The sequence below is a fragment of the Primulina huaijiensis genome, chromosome 1, assembly GCF_012295235.1.
Source record: "Primulina huaijiensis isolate GDHJ02 chromosome 1, ASM1229523v2, whole genome shotgun sequence".
In the NCBI taxonomy this organism is placed as follows: Eukaryota; Viridiplantae; Streptophyta; class Magnoliopsida; order Lamiales; family Gesneriaceae; genus Primulina; species Primulina huaijiensis.
Window position 1 is genome coordinate 23,519,442 of NC_133306.1, and position 23,952 is coordinate 23,543,393.

The following is a 23,952-nucleotide window of genomic DNA, read 5'->3' on the forward strand; positions in this document are numbered from 1 at the left end:
CAAGGGACCAAAGATTATATGCTTATGTTCAGACGAACTGAGAATTTGGAAGTAATTGGCTACTCTGATTCAGACTACGCTGGCTGCATTGATTCAAGAAAATCCACTTCAGGATATATTTTTATGCTAGCTGGTGGAGCTGTATCTTGGAGAAGTGCAAAGCAGACATTAACTGCTACTTCCACTATGGAAGCTGAATTCGTATCTTGTTTTGAGGCAACCTCACATGGTGTATGGTTGAAGAGTTTCATTTCAGGGCTTAGAATTATGGATTCTATATCTAGGCCATTAAGAATATATTGTGACAATTCAGCTGCTGTTTTTATGGCTAAAAATAACAAAAGTGGTAGTCGAAGCAAGCACATCGACATTAAATATTTAGCCATACGAGAACGTGTTAAAGATAAGAAGTTACTTATCGAGCACATTAACACTGAATTGATGATTGCGGATCCTTTAACTAAGGGCATGCCACCATTGAAATTCAAGGATCATACAGAAAGAATGAGACTTGGTTCTTTTATGTAATTTTGTTGTAAAAACAAAATTAATGAAACTCATTAATTTATGTTATTTTTCATATTCAGTTATGTACATATTCAGTTACCATGAAAAATATCAATAAAGTTGGACCTCGAATAAACATAAGGTTTATTCATTAAGTTATTTTAGAGATATAATACATTGTGATACATGGAAGATAATAATCGTTTTTNCATCTAAAGGAGTGTTGAAGTGTTTAGAAGGCTTCAATCGAAAAGAAATCAGAAAGCTTCAACAAATTTTCAATGGCCGGAGGTAATTCTCGATCTGCTTCCGCATATTATATATCATGTTTATATATACGTAAAAACATGATTTTGATAAAAATCCCTAACATTAAAAACCAAGAAAACCGTTTTTCTAGGGGGAAAAAAGGCAACAAAAATGTTTCTCCGATTTTTTCTTTTTTAAAAACGAACCTAAACGGAAGTGCAGAAATAACCCAATCAATGTATGCCAAACAAGAGGACGAGCATAAGTCAGACGTAGTACTTTCCCTCTCCACCCAAAATCAAACCATTAATTAACCCTTAAAAAAATATCCATCTAAGTTCTTATCACTGAAACTCCCTCCTCCAGGATTCCCAAATAAATCCAGACTTTTTCCAAAACAAATGGGCCAGCCATGAGCACCACCTACAAGCTCATCCTCCACTGGGCCGCGCCGCCGCCTTCCTCCGCCACCCTCTTCCCTTCCGTCAGCTCATCTTCCCCTCCTTCAACTCACAAACCTCCATCATTTCTTGTTCGAACAGCTACCAATTCCTCTGATATCTATCTTTCTTACCCCGCTACTCAAAAACAGTGTCCCAATTCCCTAGACCAAGCATTACTCACTCTACTCCAGCAAAGGAAAACTGAAGAAGCCTGGTTGCTTTACAACCAACAAGCCCATCTCGCAAATCCCACGTGCCTTAGCCGACTAGTTTCACAATTATCCTATCAAAATACGGTGGAGGGCTTGACTAGAGCCCAATCGATAATTCAAAGGCTCCGCCACGAACGCCAGCTCCACCGACTCGATGCCAATTCCCTTGGGCTACTCGCGGTGGCAGCTGCCAAAGGGGGACACACTCTTTATGCCGCATCTATTGTCAAATCCATGCTCAAGTCTGGTTATCTTCCTCACGTCAAGGCGTGGAGTGCTGTGATAAGTAGGCTCGCTGCTTCGGGAGACGACGGCCCTTTTGAAGCAATAAAACTATTCAATTCGGTGATGAAAAGGATTAGAAGATTTACGGATGCTGAGATAGTTAAGGACTCGAGGCCGGATACAGGTGCTTACAACGCGGTGCTCAATTCTTGTGCCAATCTTGGTGATACAAAGAGGTTTCACCAACTGTTTGTTGAAATGCCAGAGTTCGGATGTGAGCCGGATGTGTTGACTTATAATATCATGATCAAGCTGTGCGCAAGAGTCGGGAGGAAAGACTTGCTTGTGTTTGTTTTGGAGAGGGTGATTGGAAAGGGGATAGCTTTGTGCATGACAACGCTGCATTCCCTAGTAGCTGCTTATGTAGGTTTCGATGATTTAGAGACTGCAGAGAAAATGGTTCAGGGTATGAGAGAAGGAAGGAAAGACCTATGTAGGATTTTGAGAGAATCGTGTGACGAAGATCAGTATACGGATGATGAAATGAGTAATGTGAGTGATGTATTTGAAATATTACTCCCAAATTCAATGGATTTAAACAGCGAGCCACCGGAATTGCCTACCGTGTTTGCACCTGATTCAAGAATTTACACAACCTTAATGAAAGGTTATATGAAGGCAGGTCGTGTTGCTGACACGGTGAGGATGCTGGAAGCCATGAGGCACCAAAAAGATAGTGCTAGCCATCCAGACCATGTAACTTACACGACAGTTATTTCTGCATTTGTAAGGGATGGATCAATGGATAAGGCTCGACAAGTGCTGGCTGAGATGGCCAGAATACATGTGCCTGCTAACCTCGTCACTTATAATATTCTTCTGAAGGGATATTGTCAGCAACTGCAGATTGACAAGGCAGAGATTCTCATCAGGGAGATGATTAATGAGGCAAAAATGGAACCAGATGTGGTTTCTTATAATACATTAATTGATGGATGCATATTGGTTGATGACAGTGCAGGTGCACTATCATACTTTAATGAGATGCGGAAAAGAGGTATTGCCCCTACAAAAGTAAGTTATACTACTTTGATGAAAGCTTTTGCTTCATCTGGCCAGCCAAAATTAGCTGCTAAGGTGTTTGATGAGATGCTCATCGACTCTCGGGTGAAAGTTGATTTAATTGCATGGAACATGCTTGTGGAAGGATACTGCAAACTCGGAAAGGTTGATGAAGCTAAAAGTGTAATTCAGAGAATGAAAGAAAATGGGTTGTATCCAAACGTGGCCACTTATGGAAGTCTGGCAAATGGGATAGCATTGGCTAGAAAGCCAGGAGAAGCACTTTTACTATGGAATGAAATAAAGGAGAGGTGCGCAATTGAAAGTGGAGGTGAAGAATCTAGCACCCCATCCGCTGTGCCACCATTGACACCGGATGAAGGACTCTTAGATGCTGTGGCGGATATTTGTGTCAGGGCAGCTTTCTTCAAGAAAGCTCTGGAGATTGTTGCGTGCATGGAGGAAAACGGGATACATCCGAATAAAACTAAGTATAAGAGAATCTATGTAGAAATGCACTCAAGGATGTTTACCAGTAAGCATGCCTCTAGGGCTAGACAAGACAGAAGAAGGGAAAGAAAAAGAGCAGCAGAGGCTTTCAAGTTTTGGTTGGGATTGCCAAACTCATATTATCATAGTGAGTGGAAGCTTGATCCTGCAGACGAAGATGAAGGCGATTCCTAGTCTGCTTAGCAGTCAATGTAATAGTAATGTACTTTATTAAGGAAAAAAATGGAAATTTTCCGACATCATTGACTGTTTTCGACATATCATACCGTTTTTTTCATGCCTTAACTGGAACAGTGACCCACAATAAACTGGAATTCGCAGACTTGTGATGGAATCATATTAAGTTCAGTACAAGCTGATTGGAATACCTTGGTTTTGAATCTCAAAGGAGAAACTGGTCACAATTGAGATCCATTATCGGCACCGCATGTAGATCCATTTTCACTTGTAAAAATGCCTTCATGCCTTGATGAATTAAAAACATGAGCTAAAGGATATACCCTTAATTGGCATGATAAATCATGCATACGATAATGGCAACTGTGAATCAGAATGAATATGCAAAACCAAAGAAACCATTCTAAAATAATGGACTTTAGGATGCTTCCAAATGTTCAAATAAGGAAAAAAGATGGCATTAGTCTGGAACTATCGCAATGGCTTTTTGCAAGGACTAATTGGGTGACTTGGAATAAAAAGCTATAGGTATAATTTAGCGAAAGAACTGTAGATTATGAACGCATAGTTAAACTTCCAAGTTAAAATACAATCCGGTGGTTTGTTTTGGCTAACGACTGCTGACTTTTGGGAGGGTTATGATTCTGCTTGCATGAGGGATTTTAACACACAAGCCTAATGACACTCAATATAATCTAAAACACAAATAATGCCAGCTCATGAGTTGACCATCACGTAATGGCTAACCAATCGACTTCACAGCTTAGCCTGTTCCATAGAGCTGCAGGTCTTATCTTAACCTAGATGATGATTGACTGCGAGAATAAGAAGAAGATAGCACCTGCAGTACGAAAAAAATTGGAAATCCTTAATATGGTTATATTTCACGTGCAGAAGTTTGAATATTATTTATGCGCGTTGGCATTTAACTGAAGTACTTAAAGATAGCACCAGCACTTTGCCCAAAAATGCCCAAATGGATTTATGAAGTCAAAATAGCGCAAAACCTGGTATGTCTTTGAGCCTTTTTTCAAAAGATAACCAACATTGTTTAGATTATCCACGAATGTGTCAATATCTGCAACCCTTAAACCGATTCTATCTGCCAAACTATATATTTCCTGCACAAAAGATCAGTGAATCAGACTCTTGTCTCCACGGTTGTTTTGGTTAGTTAAATACAGATCAAAGGAAGAAAAGAATAAGTCCTGCTTCCATACAGCTATAGAGAAACAATCTTTCTGCTGCATTTCGGATTGCTTATTCAGTGCACTTAAAAAACGCTTGGCTTCTTTCTGTTGACTCATTCCACCACTTCGTCCAAAATCAACAAAGCCATTCTCGTCAACATATTTATCATACAATGAGTCTTTCATTATTTCAACAACATCCTGTGAAAATTCAGTACAAAAAACAATTCTGAATAAACCATCTGGAACAACCATTCTTTACAGGATAAACTTACCAAAGCATCTTGAGCACTAATTTCTTCCCTCAAGTCCACCCTAGCTCTAGCTTCTGCTAATCTTACCAAGCTTTCTAGCTGCCTTGCTGTTATTGGAGTACTGTCGAGAGACGTATTATGGTCTCTTAGCTGTAAGTAAAACTTCTGCAGAATATCTGCTGCTGGTTTTGTCATCCTTAATTGAACAAAAGGTTGCAAGTAAATATAGTACTAACTAGATTTTTGACATTTGGAATAAGAACAACAGATCACCTTGGAAAGACAAAAGTCCTTGCATAAGCAATGTATTTACGCAGAAGTGGACTGGGCAGTGGAACAAAATCACTTTCTTTCTTAGGGTCCAGTCTCAACCTCATAATTAAGGAACCACTTTTTAAAGTCATATCTACGCCCCTAATATCCCTTGGTTCTGCATTGTGGCAATTTAAACTTGGCGTCAAGAGAATCATATGGTGAATGATTTACAAATATTGAAACATCACCTCTACATAACCTCTTTCCGGAGGGTGAATCATGGCCATTACCAGCATGAAGCTGTGAATAATATAATTCCATGATTAATATTTAAAATCAGAATATTTTAAATATGATGGTCTAATTGTATATTAAGACTCCATGAAGCTAATTTATTGATGATTCCAGAAGCTTTATAAAGAGAACACGTTTATCTAGAGCTGGTTCTATCTTGCGTTTCCTTCATTAGGAGTAGGTGATACATTGTTCTTCAGGAATTGTAGAACCATAAAAGCAATGAACAAAGTACTGTGACAGTAAGAATGTTAAGATTCATCCAGATATGATTTCTATTATTCAGTGTGAAACAGTATTAACAGGAATTTTTAGCCTGAGATTTTGAAACGTTAACATGCAAGCATTCGGGCTTCTGAATTATTCCATGTCCTTAACTTTTAAATATTGCAATAATTTCCTAACAAATCCATACTTGAGCATTTGGAATTGTCTCCCAAGACTCGGAACATCAAGATATCAAACTACTCATTTTAACTCCGCGAAATGCTGGTATAGAGTGAATGTTAAGGTTGAGAAAGACAGTGAAGCATGCATCTATCCGGAAAAGTTATCTCAAATCAAGTGCATAAAACCAGCTATTGAATGTCTTGTACTCATGCATCTGTTTTGACAGCTGGCGGAATGACTTACTGACATTACGTGCTCGGAAAGCCTCTTATCCAGCAACTCGTCAGGCTTATCAAGTAATATGAAAACCAAATCAAATCGTGAGAGGAGTGCAGCACTCATTTTCAGATTCTCGTTCACAGTTTTCGCACGGCTGCAATTAGACTACAAACTTGAAAACAGTTGAAACTAATGTTTAAAATAAATTGTATAGATGCGATAAATACCAGAGCATCTGAGTCAGAGTATGCATACAGAAAGCCTGTAGCTAATCCTTTGTTCCTTTTCCCATTTGGAAAAAGAAAAGGGAAATTTTTGGAGATAATGAATGCTAGGCAATAAAAGGGAAAAAGACGCAGTAAACCATAGTTTGGATCTAAATTAGTGGCAATACTTGTAATGACCCCCAACAGGGTTTGCAGCCGCTAAAACAGATGTTCTTGCTGATAAACTTGCCACAAGTCCTGCCTTTGCAACAGACACACACTGCTGTTCCATAGCTTCCAATAGTGCCTAAAGACATTACATGAAAACAAAGTTTCATTTGGATAACGAAGTCCTGTCCCTGGAATGAGTCACGAGTTGACAAACCTGGTGGTCAGCTGACATTTTGTCGAACTCATCAATACAGCATAATCCACTGTCAGCGAGTACCATGGCACCTGTAAAAGAACATGATTGTTGATTTTAGCCATGTGTGTTTATTTTGTATACAAAGCCTATATAAGTATGATCTGATTGAATTTCTATATCTGAGGAACAGATAAAAATAATATTTAGCTCAGCTCAGGGATTCTTCTGGGTGAAGTGTTTAGTTGTCTAAATGTTATATAATTGAATATGTGGAAACTAATAATTCAATGTCAATGGTTTTTGGCCTGTTTGAAGGTCATTTGACATCAGGATATTCCGTTTATATGAGTACCAAGCATAGATGTTTTACTTTTCTAAGATATCCCTTCCCCCTACTCTTGGTCTTCACCTGACATTATTTCAAAGTTAACCGAGAACAAAGACCGAAATTGTCTCTTACTTGGAAAAGGAAATTTTTTGAAACAACGTTTATTAAAATTTGTACATTCTCTGAGAGATAAAGGTTAAATAAGAGTTGCAAAACCTTATTCAACAAAATATCAGTAAGTTTATGCTCTCTATAAATTTGCATGAAAGTATTATTTATATGAAGAAAAATTTCATATCTTTATGGAATAGTGCTCGTGTCTATGAGTATATGAGAGGATAAATACAAGGATCTGCACTGTAAATTAACATCTGGAAGAGTAGAATTTGAAATCAAACAACCACTAACTATTTAGTTTGAAACAGAGATAGAGAAAGAAGAAAGAAGGAATGGACATCAAACCAAAATTGTATTAATCTTCAGCAATTAAGATGCTAGTTATAATTTCCAAATAAAACTTGACACTCCCAAAACAGTCAACTTGGTTATAGTAGTGGCAGAAGACAATGTACCAGCCTCAAAAGCGTAGTCACTTGTCATAGGATCTTTTACCACTGTAACAGTAAGGCCAGCATTTGTTGTGGCATTACCACAAACATAGATGCCACGTGGAGAAACCGAAGCTGCTGCTTGAAGAAGTTGACTTTTACCAAGTCCAGGATCACCTAATTAAATGGATGAATAATAATTATAATTATAAATATCAAAATTTCAAGAGTTTAAAGACACCCATCAACTGTAGGTGAATTTTGGAAACAGAAAAAACTAAAAGGGCTGGCAAAGTTGGTTCCAAGTTAATGCAAGAAAAAAAAGAACATAAATTACGTACCAACAATAATTATATGGATATCTCCTCTGACAGGTACCTTATTCTGATCCATAGAATGCTTTCGAACACCACCAAACAGGGACAATGTAATTCCGGCTTTAGCAAACAAAGAAAAGAAGAAAAATAGCACATTCACCATTTTCTGACATCCAAACTTTTGTTTTAAATTCAACAAACCAGTTATACTATTCAAATGCATAAACAACAATAGAACCTCTGAAGTCTGCTTGTAAAACAGATGCTCATGTGATGAGCGAAACTGAATATCTCTTGGTAAAGAATGATTGTAATAAATAGTATATTTATTAAGTACCGGAGAATGGCACCATAATATTCCATCACAAATTACAGGTTAAGATGGGTTAGATTTTATTCTATTTTTTCACTGGAATGGCAGTGTGGCATTTTAGGTCAAAAATAAGACAAGGTTTACAGATTTCTAGCTATTGCCTGGTAATAAATCGGAAACCTCGGTTACGTATTCATAGAGATGAACCATTCTTGGATTGTGTATAATTGTCATATTTAGAAAAAGTAATATGGTGTGTTGAAGGAGCTATATCTGATACGTCACCAGAATCATGGTTTTGATTGAACAATGCCAATATTATACCTACAATCTAAATGCTTATTCTTGGATAAAGTTGGATAACATTCTTAAAATTAAAGGGTATAGCGACACAATGGTTCTTAATCTCATTATTCATGGTTATAGATTAATTGAAAGAAAGTCAATCAGAATAATTTTCATATACCTTTAACAAGCTCATGCCCATAAATGGATGGACAAATTGATTGCAGAATTTGACGAAAGACATCAGAGCCATGCTCCTCGGAGAACTTTACAATGAATTCTAGATCTCTGGGAGAAAATGAATATAAATCAAAACGCTCTATATTCTTGGCATTGGCGTTTTGCACATCCTCAGTCAAGGATTGTGACTTTGAGTTTGTTATTGAAACAACTTCAACGTATAAATAATAAAGTGCTTGATTTTTGCCTTTTGACTTTCCTGCCACAGAAGAAATCAAAGCAGTTCTGTTCAGTACATGTTTAGGAATCATGTAAATAATGGAAATATTATGTTGAATTTCAGGAATTGCAATGGAAATATTTTTGTCAGATAGACCTAATTTTTATATCTGACAAAAAAACCTGTTGTTTGGGGAACACGATATAAATACAAGAAGATACATCAACAGGACAAAAGTTGAGGAGACGGTGTAAGTTTGACTTTCATCTTAAAAATCCTTCCAAGTCCTCATTAGATGGCGCATAAGACTGGGAGAATATTGTGGATGTTGCAGCAGATAGTTTCACATACCTCCTCCAATATCCATATAACTATTGATCACTCGTATTATGCCAATGACAGTCACAACATCACCAGGAACGCATGCATCCACAAGATCTTCAGTCAGCTCACATTCAACAGTCCGGGGAACACGCCCTTCTTCATGATGTTCGGATTTCAGCAGCTCCTGAATCCTATAAATCACATTACGTTACATTAGGAAAGAATCAGACAGATAGTATGGCAGTTGATGAAATGTCCGCAGACACACCTGATCTTTTGGAAATCAATTGACCGAGCACTAGATCTGATTGGATCAAAATATCGACTCCTGCAAGCTTGCATTTCACATTTTGATGGTGGAGAAAATTTCCCCTCAGGAAAGCCACATGTAATAGAAGTCCCGCATTTAGCACAGGAAAAACTCATTTGCATCACCATAGGGCGGACTGTACTAACTTTTATCACTGTTCCACGTACTGATACAAGCCTATCTATTTCATCATTCAATTAAGGAACTACAATTATTTACCCTGTAAAGCAATTTTCATCACAAATAACTCCTATATATTAAAAACAATAGTTGAAAAGATTCACGGCATTACCAATATAGGCGGCCTTCAGATTCTTTAGAGCAATCATGGATTCCGGGTAGTTGTGCAGACGGATATTAACCTTTGCATGATTTTCACTGAGATCTTCTCTTATGAAAAGGACCTGCTCGAATTTTGACAGCATGTAAAAATCATTTCCAAGCACAACATGCATTGGCTTCTTAAAATACACAAACACTATTCTTTCTATGTACCTTGTGCACTGCAGCACTCATGCACAGCAGAGCATCTTTAGATTTTTCCTCTAATGCTACGAAAAATGCCTCAACTGCACATACTTTCCGGAACTGCTGGAAGTCCAAAGGTAAGTAGAAGAATTGACCATCCTCTTTTACCTATCCATCAAGTTATAAAGTTACACAAAATAAGCCTTTCTTGTACGATTATATGATGATACTTTGCATATGGATATCAGTATAGGATAAGTAGATTCGATCAAACATTAATCATGCTATAAAACTACCCTGCTTTCAAAATTCTTATGCCAATGAAGAAGCTGTCTTCAGATTTTGTATTTATCTCGGGAATGCGAACCGAGAACAATGTCATTTGAAACCAAACTTCCATTGCATTTTTATTTTTCAATGAGACCATTACCTAAATCGAGGAAAAAAGAGTGATCACATCTTATGCTTCTGCATTTCTTAAAATGCAAGGTCCAAACGCAGCACTACGAGAATACACGTACCTGAGAAATAAATTGTTGACCTGAAGGAGAGGAGAAGAAGTGAAATAGATCGGATGTTATGCAGTGTCTGAGCTCTGAATCTTTAGGATTGATGTGGGGAAAATACAATGCCAGGACGCTCCAGCAATCATTGACCGACCTCGATTGGAGTTTCGATTTAGCAATCATTGCCGCCGAGTTGCCATACATCGAGGTTGAAAACGGTGGGGCACGGTGCCAATGCACCGGTCGATTGAAATTTCTCTACTCTGAACGGCGGGAAAAAGAATATCTGCTAATTTTTGCTTTCGATGCCCACTAATTTGGAGCCAAATTAGGACTAGTCTAGAGCCGACCCGTGGACTGTTCATTTCGGGTTGGATGGTTAGCACTATGGTATAAACTAACCAATGGAGTTGCGTATAAAAAAAATTAAGAATTTAAATAAATATCTATGAGTTTCAGCTAGTTGGATTCAAATATCGAAAATTTAAATATTTTTTTGTATGAATCAAAGCTAAAGTTCGAGTTCGAATCCAAATATTCGAACATATTCACTAGCTACTTGAAAATAAATATTCGAAATATATTTATTTAATATATATTTATATTAATAAAATATTAAATATCGTGAATGACTCACGATATTTATATTATTTGAAAAGTTTGAACATGTTCGTATTCACTTGCCAAATTATAATAATTTATCTAAATTAATTTAATACTAAAATAGCATCACTTTTTACATGAATATTTTTACATCTGTGACCATCAAATTAAACAAATATATTTCTTAACATCTATGCTATTTTATACAATATTGTTAAGTTTGAGACACTTAGAGTAACTAATTTTTGGTGTCATGGTCTGTTTTAATAATTATATATATTAATAAAATATTAAAATTTTAATGCAAATCAGATGAAGCTCAGTGGATAGAGTCTTTGTTTCTTAATTAATAATTATCAAGTTGCAGGTTCAATTCTTGCTTATGTCTTTTTTTTCCTTTCTATTTATTTTTTTAATTCATATATTAAAATGTAGTCACTCACTATTTCTTATAATTACATTTTGGTCTTCATTTAAATATAAACAACATGAATTTTTGAAAATATTATATATGTATACAACGTATGTGTCAGTGTACTAGTAAATATTTAATCTACATAAGTGAGAGAACGAGTAAAAAAAACTTTTATCTGCACCTGTTTTAGCATCCTATTTTTTAAAATAAATATTTTTAAAATTTCATGTATGGTAAATATTTTTAAAATTTCTTGTATGGTAAATATTTTTAAAATTTCTTGTATGGATCTCCGAATCGAGGCTGACAAAGACACAGACGGAATGTGATATCTCACACAGATCCGATTATCGAGAAATTGGCTTTCTGTCTTCAGTCGTCGTTTTTTTTTTTGTTCAGTCTCTGGTTACTTTTTTAGTACCACATTTCTACATGAAATGTACCACATTTCCACATGAAGTGTACCACAATTTGTATGACATAGTACTACAGTTTTGTGGATAGAAAATAAACCTAAAAAAATATTTTGATTTGGAATTTTTCACCAATTAGAGGATTATCTGTTCTCTTTTCAAGATTTCTCAAAAACAATAAAGAAAATAATTTCACACTGGTGGAACCAACAAATTAGTGGGGTACCTTTAGCAAGAAAATGGATAGGAAGGTTAGATGGGGTTTGAGCACGTGGCTGTTGGTATTCAACTACCATTCTTCTGGGGTTAAAATCAGTGAATCTGTCTCAGATGCGGCTTCCCGGGGTTGTTGGCCTCATAGTCATTACCCATCCTGCCCCTGCCATGAATATGTGCACAAATAGAGAAACTTTGGCTATTTTCTTTTGCTGAGAGATTGGCAACACTGGAGAGTTTGTGGAGCACAATTTCGTGGGTATTCTTTTTAGCTTTTTCACTCTGACCTTCTATACATTTTGTTGGTGGGTTTTTTCTGTTTGTCCACGAAGTTGTAAGTATTGGAGTACACAGTTGGGTTTTGGGGGTGGAACAGCTGATCAATTTGATGGGATTTTGGAAATGCTTGTTTTACATGTTTTGTTTTGTTTTGTTTGAATTTGAATATTGTGTATGCAAGTGGAGCAAAATGACTTGATGTTCAAGTGGAGAGAACATTGGATTTTGGTATTTTCTGGTTAGTTCATTCTTCAATCTCCAACTCCTTACTACTTGTTAAGAAAATTGCCGCTTCTATAAGCACACGATTCCTCCAATTATATGTTCTTTAACTTGTTGAATATGGAAAATAGAAGCTGCCGTTGATAAGGGATGGAACTAGGATTTTAATTTACTGCCTTTTTGTTGTTGTTACCCTCGTATAAGGACCATGGAGAGTGGAATTTTTTTTAATGAATTGTTGTTTTATTGTTCAAAAAGATGATCTTTCTGTCAGAGAAGTGACTGTGTTAAGGCTTGGGATAACTAACCATGATTCAATAACTGATAGTGTCGATTTTCCAATAAAAAGTGAAAGTGAGAACGGTTTGTTTGTTGATAATTTGGTTCGGTGCTGATTCGAACCCAAGTTTAATTGGTCAATGATCGATGGTTGAGAAAACTATTTTGAAATTACTGATGGTCGGCTTGTGTCACAAAATTTGCTGTTTTGTACACTTTTAGGACATGTGAGCTTGATCCCATGTACAATGTGAATTTATGCAGAAAAATATTTGCTGTAACGACAGTTATGACGAAAATCAGAGAAGAGGATGAAACTGCAATTAAGAGACCAATAGCCAGGAGGCCAGGCTTCTCCCATCGTAAATCTTTCTCAGAGCTGCTTTCAGATGCAGTTGAGGATTCTTCACCTGCCGACGTTTCTCAGACTGCGGTTGTCGCCATCAGACCGAGGACTGTTCGGTTCAAGCCAACCGGGAAGGTAGTTACTTCTTTCAAGGCCCTTTATATCTGTTGTTGTTTGTGTAATTTTTTCATTTTTATTGTCCTTGTTGTTTTGGTATCCGATGAATCCAGGTGGAGGTATTGGCCCCAAAGTCAAATACTACATCAAATGTGGTATACAAACCAATTGCTAAATTCGTAACAAGTGCAACTCTTTCCGTCTTGGCAAATTTGGTTAGTACAATGTGGTCATATTTCCAATCTTCCGAAATTTTTGGCTAAGTGTCATTTTTTATTCTGCAACAGCGGATGTGTGACATTTTTAGTCTTTCATATATGCAAGTATCAACTTTAGTTCAATATTTATGTTGCAACAATCGAGTTTAGCATTTCTTCGATCTATATCTTCCAATTTACTAGGACATGCATAAGGTTCCGAATATGTTGCTCCAACGTAGTTATGGAACTGAAAATGACATGTTACCAAAATGTTCTTAGAACGATGTTTCCATTTGTTGTAAAGGTATGTATTTTATGAAATTGTCTTTGACCAAGGGAATAATGATTTTTATGAACTTGTTTTTTGATCAGGGGAGTAATGATGTTTATCCCAGACAAGAAATCGCGGAGGTTGGTTCATGTATTAAAATACCAGAATTGAAGAGAAATGATGTGCTAGAAAATTCTATCGAAGACAAATGTTTCTTGCTACCTTCTAAAAACGAGGAACGAGCTTCATCTGATGGGCATAGCTGGAGGAAATATGGACAGAAACAGGTTAAGGGAAGTGAGTATCCACGAAGTTACTACAAGTGTACATACCCAAACTGTTTGGTGAAAAAGATGGTGGAAAGAACACTTGATGGCCAGATTGCGGAGGTGGTCTACAAGGGTGAGCACATCTGTTCAAAACCTCAGGGACCTGCATGTGATGCTGCTCAAATTGAGGGAAACAATCCAGTGTTGAATAATCAAAAGGCTGATAGAATTGAAGGGCATGAGTCTAAAGATCAGATTTCTGTCGAGTCATTTACCCAATCAAGTTTTGTTGGTGTTTCCCAGAGAATCAATGAACCAGTTACGGATGTTCTGTTCGAGGCTAGTGCCTCAACTTCCAATGATGCTGAGAAAGGGGGATGGGAGGAAGGGAGTGAAGCTTTGGTAGCGGAAGATGATGGTTTTAAGAGCAAAAGAAGGTGATATAGTTATTTTGCACTGGCACAAGGATATGTACAGAGCTGCAAACAAATCGAATTGAACTTAATTGCTTATTTTTTTATTTTTTAGCTCAGATTGGGCTCATATTTTTTAGCTTACTTCAAGCTAGAAGAATGAACTCTCTTGAGCTTGAGTTTGGTTTAAAAAATTCAAATTCTAGCTCGATTCTTTTAAATTAAACTTGTGAGAGCATATTTTACTTTGAAGTATATTTATGAAATATTATTATAAGCTCGCAAGCGGCTTGAGAGCTATTGAGTTAATAATTAGGCTCAAAAACATGTATTCAAACATGTCAGAACTTGCCAAGTTTGATGTTTTCGAGTGTGAGTTAAAAATTTTTGAAACTAGCTCGAAAAGCACCGAACTTGTCCAATTCAGTTGCATTCCTAGTCATATGTGAAGTTTTGATATTTTAATTCAAGAACGATAGCAATTTTGAAGTTTGGGTTTTATGCCGCAGGAAATGTGAGATCCAATCACTAAAAACAGGTAGAACGGAGAAAGCCACGTCCGAGCCTGGGAATGGTGTGCAGAGCAATATGGATTCTGAGATTATCGGGGATGGATTTCGATGGAGAAAGTACGGCCAGAAAGTTGTCAAGGGGAATTCATACCCAAGGTTAGTATTCTATTCGTCAACTTTCTTGGCTTTCCCTAGTACAGAAATAAAATGCGAGTCTACAAGTTCAATAAAATACAGGGAAATTTTTGTTAGATCAAGAGGCTTGATTTTTGTTGGACCATTTAGTATATAACAAGCATGAGCAATCATTACATTTGTCAAAAAATGCTAAAATAATCTTTTCAACAATTTTTATAGAAATTGTTAAAAAATCAAATTTATAGAATTTATAGCGGAAAAATGCCTCTTCTTTAACGTGATGAATTTTGGTTGCTATTCTTTTAAATTACTGGCATCTTGACATGCATTTCACAGCAATTTGCATCACCATTTATGTTCGTATTTTTGATTCAATTTATGGGGAGTGGGAATCTCGAAATAGTCGGCTCTTTTTAAGACAGTACCACTTGGCATCAGTTCCGTTTGTTGTTGGCTCTTAGGTTGTACATATTTGATTGTCCTTGCAGGAGTTACTACAAGTGCACCAGCCCGAAGTGCAAGGTGCGGAAGTATGTCGAGAGAACTTCGGAAGATCCATCAACTTTCATAACGACGTACGAGGGTCGACACAACCATGAAATGCCAATCAAAATTGGAAATTCTGAGGCATCTAATACAAGGACTAGGAGCAAATCATGAATCAACAATCCCTGCGAATCTAGAGAAATGGGCAGATGTATATGTATATATATATATATATAGAGAGAGTTTTGATATGCTGCACACCTACCGTGCACACTTATGTGAGNGGAAAATGACTGGTTCATGTGGCCGGTTTCTTTTCTTTTTTTGTGTTTCGAAAATTTCGATCCAGACTCCTGACATTCAATTATATATAATTTTGAGAAAAATTGTCGTACAAGTACAATTTATGAAAGATAACTTGGGATAGATATTCAAAAAGAACTAGTTCAAACAAGGAATGAAGCTTTCAAATGGCAAAAGGTTCACTCAAACATTCATCCCAACAAGCACAAGTTTCAGGACTGAAGTTCTTCCCTAAATGTGATTAACCACCAAAAATAGAGGTCCTTTAAAGTAAAAAAATGTCTCAGGGAATTCTTATAAAAGAAAGGTAAGAAATTTTATTAAGATAGAAGACAGGCTACAATGGTAAAAGATACACCACACAGCACAGGGTATCTAAGATAGTGAGGACAACTGCTTGAGTGAGATTGCAAATAGCACTTCAATTGGTTCTTGCACTGCCAGGCACTTAACTTTGTCACATCTTGGTTTTTCAAGATTTGGTCCAAATACGGGCATTTAAGACAGGTGCTTTGCATTCATTTTATTCTACCCAAAACTCAACTTGGAAACCCATGTACCTGACCCCAACCTGATAAGGTAAAAATTCAAGTTCAATCCCAATACATTTGCTACAAAAGTGCTTCTGTAAATTCGGTCACGAACGAATCTCATTTTTCATGTATGCACATAAGTCAGAATTCTTATTTACTCATATCACATCTTATTTTTCCATGTATGCACATAAGTCAGAATACTTATTTACTCATATCACACTCAATAAATGAGTAATATTTTGCATGTCTACCAGTTTCAGCCGTGTCTCAGCTCTTGATAATGAGTAATAACAAAGGAAAAGCACAAATGAAGGACTGTTGCAACACCCTACTATAGTAACAACCAAAAAGCGTCCGAGCACAAGCAAAGTTCAAAATATCATTTTACCTCTTCATGTCTCAAAGGTGGCTGACGTGGTTTTCCCCACACAAGCGATAATTTGGTTTATATTTAAATGAAGATTAAAATATAATTATAAAAATAATAAGGGAGTAAACTACAATTTTGATATATGAATTAAAAAATAAAAAAAATAAAAGAAAAAAATAAAAAAAGATCCAATGAGGAATTAAACCTACAAAGAAACAAAAATTTTATCCGTTGAACTACATATATCTTGCATTAAAGTTTTAACACTTTATGAATATATAATTATTAAAATAGACTATGACACCAAAAGTTAGTTATTTTAAGGGGTGTATTCAATGCAGGAGATTTATTGACTTTTAACGACACATAAAAGTTAATTATTTCTCTATCTGTCGCTTCACATCAACTCTCTTCTTATATTTACTCCTCTAATCTATCTCTATCACTCTCTCAAATTTTCGAAATGTATCTCTATATATATTTTCATCTTTCCTTTTCAAATTTTTTATTTTTAGCTGATTTTTCATTTAATAAATTTTATTTTAATATCATAAGAAATTTTGAATTCTAGATTTGATTTTGTGATTTTTATTTATGATTTATACAAATTAATGTAATATTCGATAATAATAAAAGATGATAAAAAAATGCCGCTTAATTCTTAATAATTGAATAGTCTTTTAACAATCATGCTTTTTTAAATTCTTTTTAGCATTTTCAATTAATATGTAAGCTGTGATATTTTTATACAAAATTATATCCACACAATGATAAATAATATTATTTTCACATATATATTATCAATTCAAAAAGAAAGTTACAGATTAATCAATTGATGTATTTTTTAAAATTTACAAACATACATACAAACCCACATATATATCGTCATGTCGATTTCATAGTTATAATCTCGGCCAAATCCACTAGAAAGATTACAAAATACCATATAAAAGATAGAATTTGAAATTGTTAGATAACATCAAATACTCAATACGTCACATAAACTAATTTAATACTACTCAAACTCGACCTTAATAAGTTTTGAGTCAGGTCGAGCACGAGTTGAGTATCATAAAACTCATTACCCGATCTATATCCGTTCCCTCGCTAATTTATTGGACCCACCTAATCCGATTCAAACTCAAAAGAGAAAAAAACAGTAATGGAAGCCATAGCCATTGATTACTTCAAAATAAGTTGTACTCAGATCGGAATTTGATTGTTCAACTGAAAGCAAGTTCGACCACGGGTCAAAATTATATTTCAAAATGACTTCGAATTTTGAATGGTTGTGATTTGATAGAACTTTCGAGTTATTTAAATTGATAGAAAAGTAAAAACGCAGAGGACCTACGAAATAATAGGTCGTGGCAAATAAAAAAATGCGGCGGCTAAATTTACGGAGTGTTTGGTTTGGGGAATTTTCTTCGTATAACATGTAATTTTGAGGTTTATTTATTTCTTAAATAGTAATAATTGATGTCGAAAAAAATATTTTCAAATTGAAAAATATTAGGTTCTTGTTCATAGAGACTGCTTTGTTGTGACACCTGTGAACATAATATATAGTTTAATATATATAATTTAGTTGTCGGTTATTTGGTAATCTTGCAATCAAATTTGAATTTGATTTGTCCTAATCTATTTTGATTGATTTTTAATTTTTGATTATTTAGGATTATAAGTTAGATTAAGTACTGAAACTAAGGTAAAAACTTATGTGAGACGGTTTCACGGATCGTATTTTGTGAGACGGATCTCTTATTTAGGTCTTCCATGAAAAAATATTACTTTTTATGCTAAGAGTATTACTTTTTATTGTGAATATCGGTAGGGTTGACCCGTCTCACAGATAAAGATTCGTGAGACCGTCTCACAAGAGACCTATTCCTGGACTAAAGTTAATTAATTTTCATTTTGTTTTAATTAATAAAATTTATTTGAAAACTTCATCTCTATTCTAATTTGAAGTCTGTTTCTCCTTTATTTTGTTTATCTAGTAAAGTTAAGCTAGTTTAGCTTATTAATAATTTAATTTTTGTGAAATAATTTATTTGTAGGAACGATCCTTTCAAAAAAGCTATATTATAAATTGATTCATATAATTTCAAGGTAAAAAAAATTTGAAACATTAGTAAATGTCTAAAATAGTTTCGTGAGACGAGATAATAAATTATGTATAATATGTTGATAACAAATTAAAAGATACAAAAAAAAAACAGAAGATTGTGCTCTAATTATTGTAGAACTCTAGTTGCAAACATATGATGATAATGTATATTTTTATCATTTGCGCCAAACAACCTCACATGTTATATGAAGAATTATTATAAGGGAGATCGGCTGAAAATGATAGATATGGTGTACATTAAATTATTGAATGATCATGAAAATTAATTTTAAGTATGATTTAAAATATTTAAAATATATATATCTAAAATTNATATTAATTTCATAATTACCCTTCATATCCTGCTAAAAACCTCTTTAAGTTATTTTACATAGAAAAAAATCTAAACAAAATTTATCTTTTCAATCGAACAATTTTTCTAAATTGAAAATAATATCGTGTTAATTGTTTAGTATTATTTGATCAAATTAAAAATAATAATAACACATGCAACGTGTGTGCATCACAATAATAGTCAGTTTAAATCTTATTTATTGCATATGGTTATATGTATTCATGCTGATACGTTATTTTACAATAATTAATAGATGTTTATTTTCAAAGTAATTTAAATTTAATTTGAATGATTTTGCCAAAACACGGCATTTTTATATCACAACTACCAACTACCAACTACCAACTACAAACTACAAACTTAATTATATTCCACAAAGTTTTACATTAAATAAAAATAATTAGTATCGATCAAGAGTTAACTTCCATGACTGAGCTTTCGACATATATATACCTCTTAACTTTATTTTCCATGCGGTGGGTGAAACAACGTTTTTCCCTCTTACGTTTAGAACTTAGTAAAGCAATTCTAAGTCTCATTATTCAAACCGGTAATTTTATCCATACATATCTTAAAACAAGAACTCAATCTCTAGAACAATTATTATAAATTATAAAAATCCTCCATTATTCGTATAATAAACCTCATTTCAGATCGTCCAAGCCCATTTGATCTCTTATTTCGGTCTCTTTATTTCATCAATTCCATGATCCCCAGAGTAAAAACCGAACAAACTTTACGAAATTCTTTGAAACCGGCTTGTTTTGCCAGGGCTTGAAATTCCTTTTCCGTCCTCTCTCTTGCGCCTGGAATATAGGCCAACATTATCAAATCAACATCGAATACCAGCTTAGAACTTATATCTTCGTTGGGGGTCTCTGGAAGAATACGTTCCACGATGATCATTTTCCCGTTCTCCGGCAGCGATCCACGGCAGTTTTCCAAGATTTTTAAGCACTCGGAGTCGCCCCAGTTATGGAGAACGAACTGCAACCGAGAAATAGAGAAGTAAATATTATCCTCCACCTACAAGACCTGTGTATACCAGCTGCATGCCTTTTGTTCCCACAAACTAATTTTCTTTTAACAAAAACGCAAAACAAACATATTCGAAACTAAAACTTATTCCAATAGCATTACATTTTAATGTGAAAAATTAGATTTTTTTAAAAAAATCTAAATTTAACAGATATCTATGTTGGAGATTTAATAAAATTAAATATATAAATCATGTGATTAAATTCATATGTCACAACACATAAGGAATTTATGTCGAATTATCAGAAAATATAAATAATAGTAAATGTGTACCAGAATCCATCGATTGACCTAGCATTCGAGTTATAGATCATCTTCCAATGCAACAGATAATCAACCACATTATTATTGACTTAGATGAGATAAAAGAGAGATCTAGAATATGCGTGTCGTATATATTTTATCTGTTATTCTATGTGCCTCGGGACCATAACCTTATATAACATTAGCAGTCTTCCACCCATCATAGAAGACTTAATTGGAATGAGTTTCTACACATAAAGTGTATCAAACCAATTTATTTAATTCTCTGAAGACTCATAATTAATTATATCACTTTGTTAGACTTTTTATTAGATAGCAATTAATTAAATTACATAAGCCCACAAAACAGTTCTAACAGTCTATGCATCGCGTTAAAATTACTAAACTTCACAAATCTATCAACAATGAAATTAATATCAATATGATCGTTGATAATTAATCGTCCATCTACCTTGATTGTGAGCCCATTAACTAATTAAATGCAAAATTATGTGATGACTTGTGTAGGAAATTGTGATTAAACAATGATTTTAAATGCATGCAATCCACACGTTTTCACATTAATTATTAAATAATATAATTTGTGATGGCTATGGATTGACTATGAGACGAACCTTCATCAAGATGGCATCCCCTTTCGGCACGCTAACAAACATGTCTCCACCAACGTGCTCCACACCTGTGCACATTCAATATAAAATAATGCTCAGCGTTTGATATATGAATTAAAAAAAGAGTTTTTTTTTTGGGATAATGTTGAAGGTACTAGTAAATCTCTTGGTAATTATATAGACCTGCCTCACATAAGAAATTAATATTTGTAATGGTGATATGTATATACATTAACACTAGCGAAACAGAAATATGGCTCTGCCCGAGCTAGAATTTTAAACTCTAGAATCTGTTAATATTTTAAATTGATCTTCATGCCCAGATTAATATCATATTATTCCAAAATTTACATATAAATTTAAAAAAAAAAAAAATTGATCCACCCAGGCTTTGCACGTAGCTCGGCCACTCTATACATATACCAGGATAAAATGGAGCTTGTCGGGTAGCGTGGGGCAGATCGAAATTTATTCCCTTAATAGTTGGATGCTTCGAAATGATCATGTTGAGTGAAGCACCGATTCCACCTCCCACATCAACGAGGGACTCCAAACCCTCGAAGCCATCGTATGTCTCGACAAATTTCTTCATGAAAATCGTCGAATTATTGGACATGGCCTCGTGAAAGATCGTGTTGAATCTAGGATCTGTCGCGTGGTACTCGTACAAGCTCTTTTTATGTGCTTTGTTGAACAGGGTTCCTCCCTCCTGAACCGCATCCTTTAGATAGTACCTTTCATGTAATTAAATATATAATTATTAAGTATGCAATAGAGTTGCCAAATTCACAAAAAAATCTAAATATGCGACGTATGGTTAAAATATTATGGCTTGCCAGATATCCATGAGAATTTTGTCCTGAGTCATGAGCAAAGAAGGAGCCATGGAAACTCCATCTTCGTTCTTAGTCAAGAATTCGCACACCGGGGCCAGAGAATACAGCCGCTCCGCCCCGCCATCGGGTAGTGTTTTCTGGCGGCATTTCAGCACAGAATGGCTGGCCAGCAGGCTGAGGATTCTGTCCAGCATGCCACGCGCCTCCTGGTTGGTGGCATGAATCTGGGAGGCGAGTTCCCCCGCAGAAACAAAGGCGCCAGGCCCTTGTTTCTTGATGAGTTCGAGAAGGTCCAACTCAATGGCGGCCTTGAGCACAGAGGGGAACACTGAAGCAGTGACCAGTTGCATTGCGAACAGGAAGTTGGAATCCTCCATCGTAGAGGTACGATTATCAGAAACTGCGGTGGAATCCATTTTGATTAATTTTTATCTGTTTTCTGGTGTTTGAGTTGTTTAGTATAAGTTTTCCTGGATGGAGCATGTATTTATAGGCTGTGAACGTGATGATGTCGCCCATTGATTGTTGAGCATTAATTTTTAATTTTTTTAAAAATTGAAAAATTCAATATTTGCGAACCAATCACATAATAGGCCTTGGAGTAATCTTTAATTCATTATATTGTATTATTACATCGACTACGCGTTATGTGTATGTACAATATTTTTTTATAATTCATTTAGTTTAAATTTAAATGATGATCAAAATATAATTATAAGAAATAGTTTAAAAAAAGACTTTATCCGCTGAACTACATATGACTTACATTAAAATATTAATACTTTATTAATATATATAATTATTAAAACAGACAATGACACCAAAAGTTAATTATTCTAACTGTCTTAAACTTAATAATATAATATAGATAGTATAGATGATCTTCTAATTTTTTGTAATTAATTAAATAAATAGACAGGTATTGTATATATTATGTGGCTTTCATTGTTAAATTAAAACTTCGACAAAATACTAAATTTAAATTTATTAATGAAAAATAATGTATAATTCATGTTCTTGAACCTATACAAATAACTTAATTCATATAAAAAATTTATCCTTAACTGAATAAAATATGTATCTCTTCTCTTCAAAATTATTGTGGGTAAGAGTGTAGAAATTTTTAATTTATTAACCAACTCTATGAGCAAAAATATTAAATGGTCCCCAAGGCTTTGAGATGACCCGGCTAGCTATCTAAATGTACTAGTTTTAGCTTTTATATATGTAATTAAGGTGTAAACAAATCGAATCGAGTAGAGTATAAGTAAAAATTTAATAAAAATTGAGTTATTTGAGTTCGAGCTTGGTTCAAAACTCGAAAAATTTAAAAAAAAAAATTTGCACGAGTTTAGCTCGAATTTTTTGAACTTATTTTTGAGATGTTCGATATATTGCTCGAACATTAAGGTTCGAGAATTAAATTTTGAAAACTCGAAATGTCCTGAAAGCTTAAAATTATATTTATTAGTATATAATTATATTTTTAATAAAATAGTAAGTCTCTCGAATTATCAAACAAAATAATTTTGGTTTAGAAAAAGTTTTGAGTATGTTTGAGTTCGGCTCGAAACTTCGAATATAAATCAAATATTACTCGATTAAGCTCAAAAAACTTGTAAACCGACTCGATTCGTTTAGGGTCTAAATATACCGACAAATATGTTATCCACAATGGCATTGAAAAAGTGAGGCCCCAACCCCAACCCCACCCCCAACCCCAACCCTTTTGGTCATTTGGTGGCTCTCAATTCTATCGTTAGCAAGGAAATCGCTTTTGCCATGTGAATTATTGGGTCGTATTTAATTGGGAGACCAATTAGTTATTGAAGGGCAGTTTTGTCTTCATCAAAACGTGCATACGATTTTGGATAGCTGTCATCTTAAGCTCCAAATACAGATACAATTTTAGAAACTAATTGCTCAGGAGTATTTTAATTTTTTTTTAAGATTCATGATCATAATAAATTTAATCGGTTTATAAATAAATA

The 23,952-nt window shown here is 34.7% G+C and overlaps 4 protein-coding genes and 1 long non-coding RNA gene across 6 annotated transcripts; 2 read left to right on the top strand and 3 right to left on the bottom strand.

Annotated features, from left to right (window-relative positions):
• The first annotated feature begins 1,050 nt into the window (after positions 1-1,050).
• On the top strand, positions 1,051-3,447 carry LOC140986215 (pentatricopeptide repeat-containing protein At3g09650, chloroplastic). Its single transcript, XM_073454293.1, has one exon. It carries the CDS (start codon positions 1,169-1,171, stop codon positions 3,380-3,382), a length of 2,214 nt encoding a protein of 737 aa, XP_073310394.1. The 5' UTR covers positions 1,051-1,168; the 3' UTR covers positions 3,383-3,447.
• A 119-nt stretch (positions 3,448-3,566) lies between these two features.
• On the bottom strand, positions 3,567-10,706 carry LOC140986207 (probable DNA helicase MCM8). Its single transcript, XM_073454280.1, has 17 exons — positions 10,375-10,706; positions 9,881-10,021; positions 9,678-9,789; positions 9,344-9,566; positions 9,103-9,266; positions 8,533-8,790; positions 7,778-7,873; positions 7,461-7,613; positions 6,579-6,649; positions 6,382-6,500; positions 6,012-6,141; positions 5,333-5,384; positions 5,103-5,259; positions 4,851-5,025; positions 4,606-4,776; positions 4,393-4,506; positions 3,567-4,226 (listed from the first exon to the last, which is right to left on the bottom strand). Exons 1-17 carry the CDS (start codon positions 10,561-10,563, stop codon positions 4,176-4,178), a joined length of 2,376 nt encoding a protein of 791 aa, XP_073310381.1. The 5' UTR covers positions 10,564-10,706; the 3' UTR covers positions 3,567-4,175.
• Positions 10,707-11,959: 1,253 nt separating this feature from the next.
• Positions 11,960-15,784, top strand: LOC140986222 (WRKY transcription factor 44-like). Of its 2 annotated transcripts, none has more exons than XM_073454306.1 (6): positions 11,960-12,523; positions 13,051-13,267; positions 13,363-13,464; positions 13,822-14,426; positions 14,912-15,070; positions 15,541-15,784. In XM_073454306.1, exons 2-6 carry the CDS (start codon positions 13,076-13,078, stop codon positions 15,710-15,712), a joined length of 1,230 nt encoding a protein of 409 aa, XP_073310407.1. In that variant the 5' UTR covers positions 11,960-12,523; positions 13,051-13,075; the 3' UTR covers positions 15,713-15,784. The 2 variants fall into 2 exon arrangements, with proteins under 2 accessions (XP_073310407.1, XP_073310417.1); XM_073454316.1 differs by having other exon boundaries at positions 11,960-12,265.
• A 68-nt stretch (positions 15,785-15,852) lies between these two features.
• Positions 15,853-16,813, bottom strand: LOC140986229 (uncharacterized). Its single transcript, XR_012176908.1, has 2 exons — positions 16,598-16,813; positions 15,853-16,543 (listed from the first exon to the last, which is right to left on the bottom strand). It is a non-coding gene; the product is annotated as an uncharacterized lncRNA (long non-coding RNA).
• A 2,939-nt stretch (positions 16,814-19,752) lies between these two features.
• Positions 19,753-22,437, bottom strand: LOC140986233 (caffeic acid 3-O-methyltransferase 2-like). The gene is made up of 4 exons (XM_073454337.1): positions 21,962-22,437; positions 21,549-21,859; positions 21,129-21,193; positions 19,753-20,199 (listed from the first exon to the last, which is right to left on the bottom strand). Exons 1-4 carry the CDS (start codon positions 22,375-22,377, stop codon positions 19,903-19,905), a joined length of 1,089 nt encoding a protein of 362 aa, XP_073310438.1. The 5' UTR covers positions 22,378-22,437; the 3' UTR covers positions 19,753-19,902.
• Between the last annotated feature and the right edge of the window lie 1,515 nt (positions 22,438-23,952).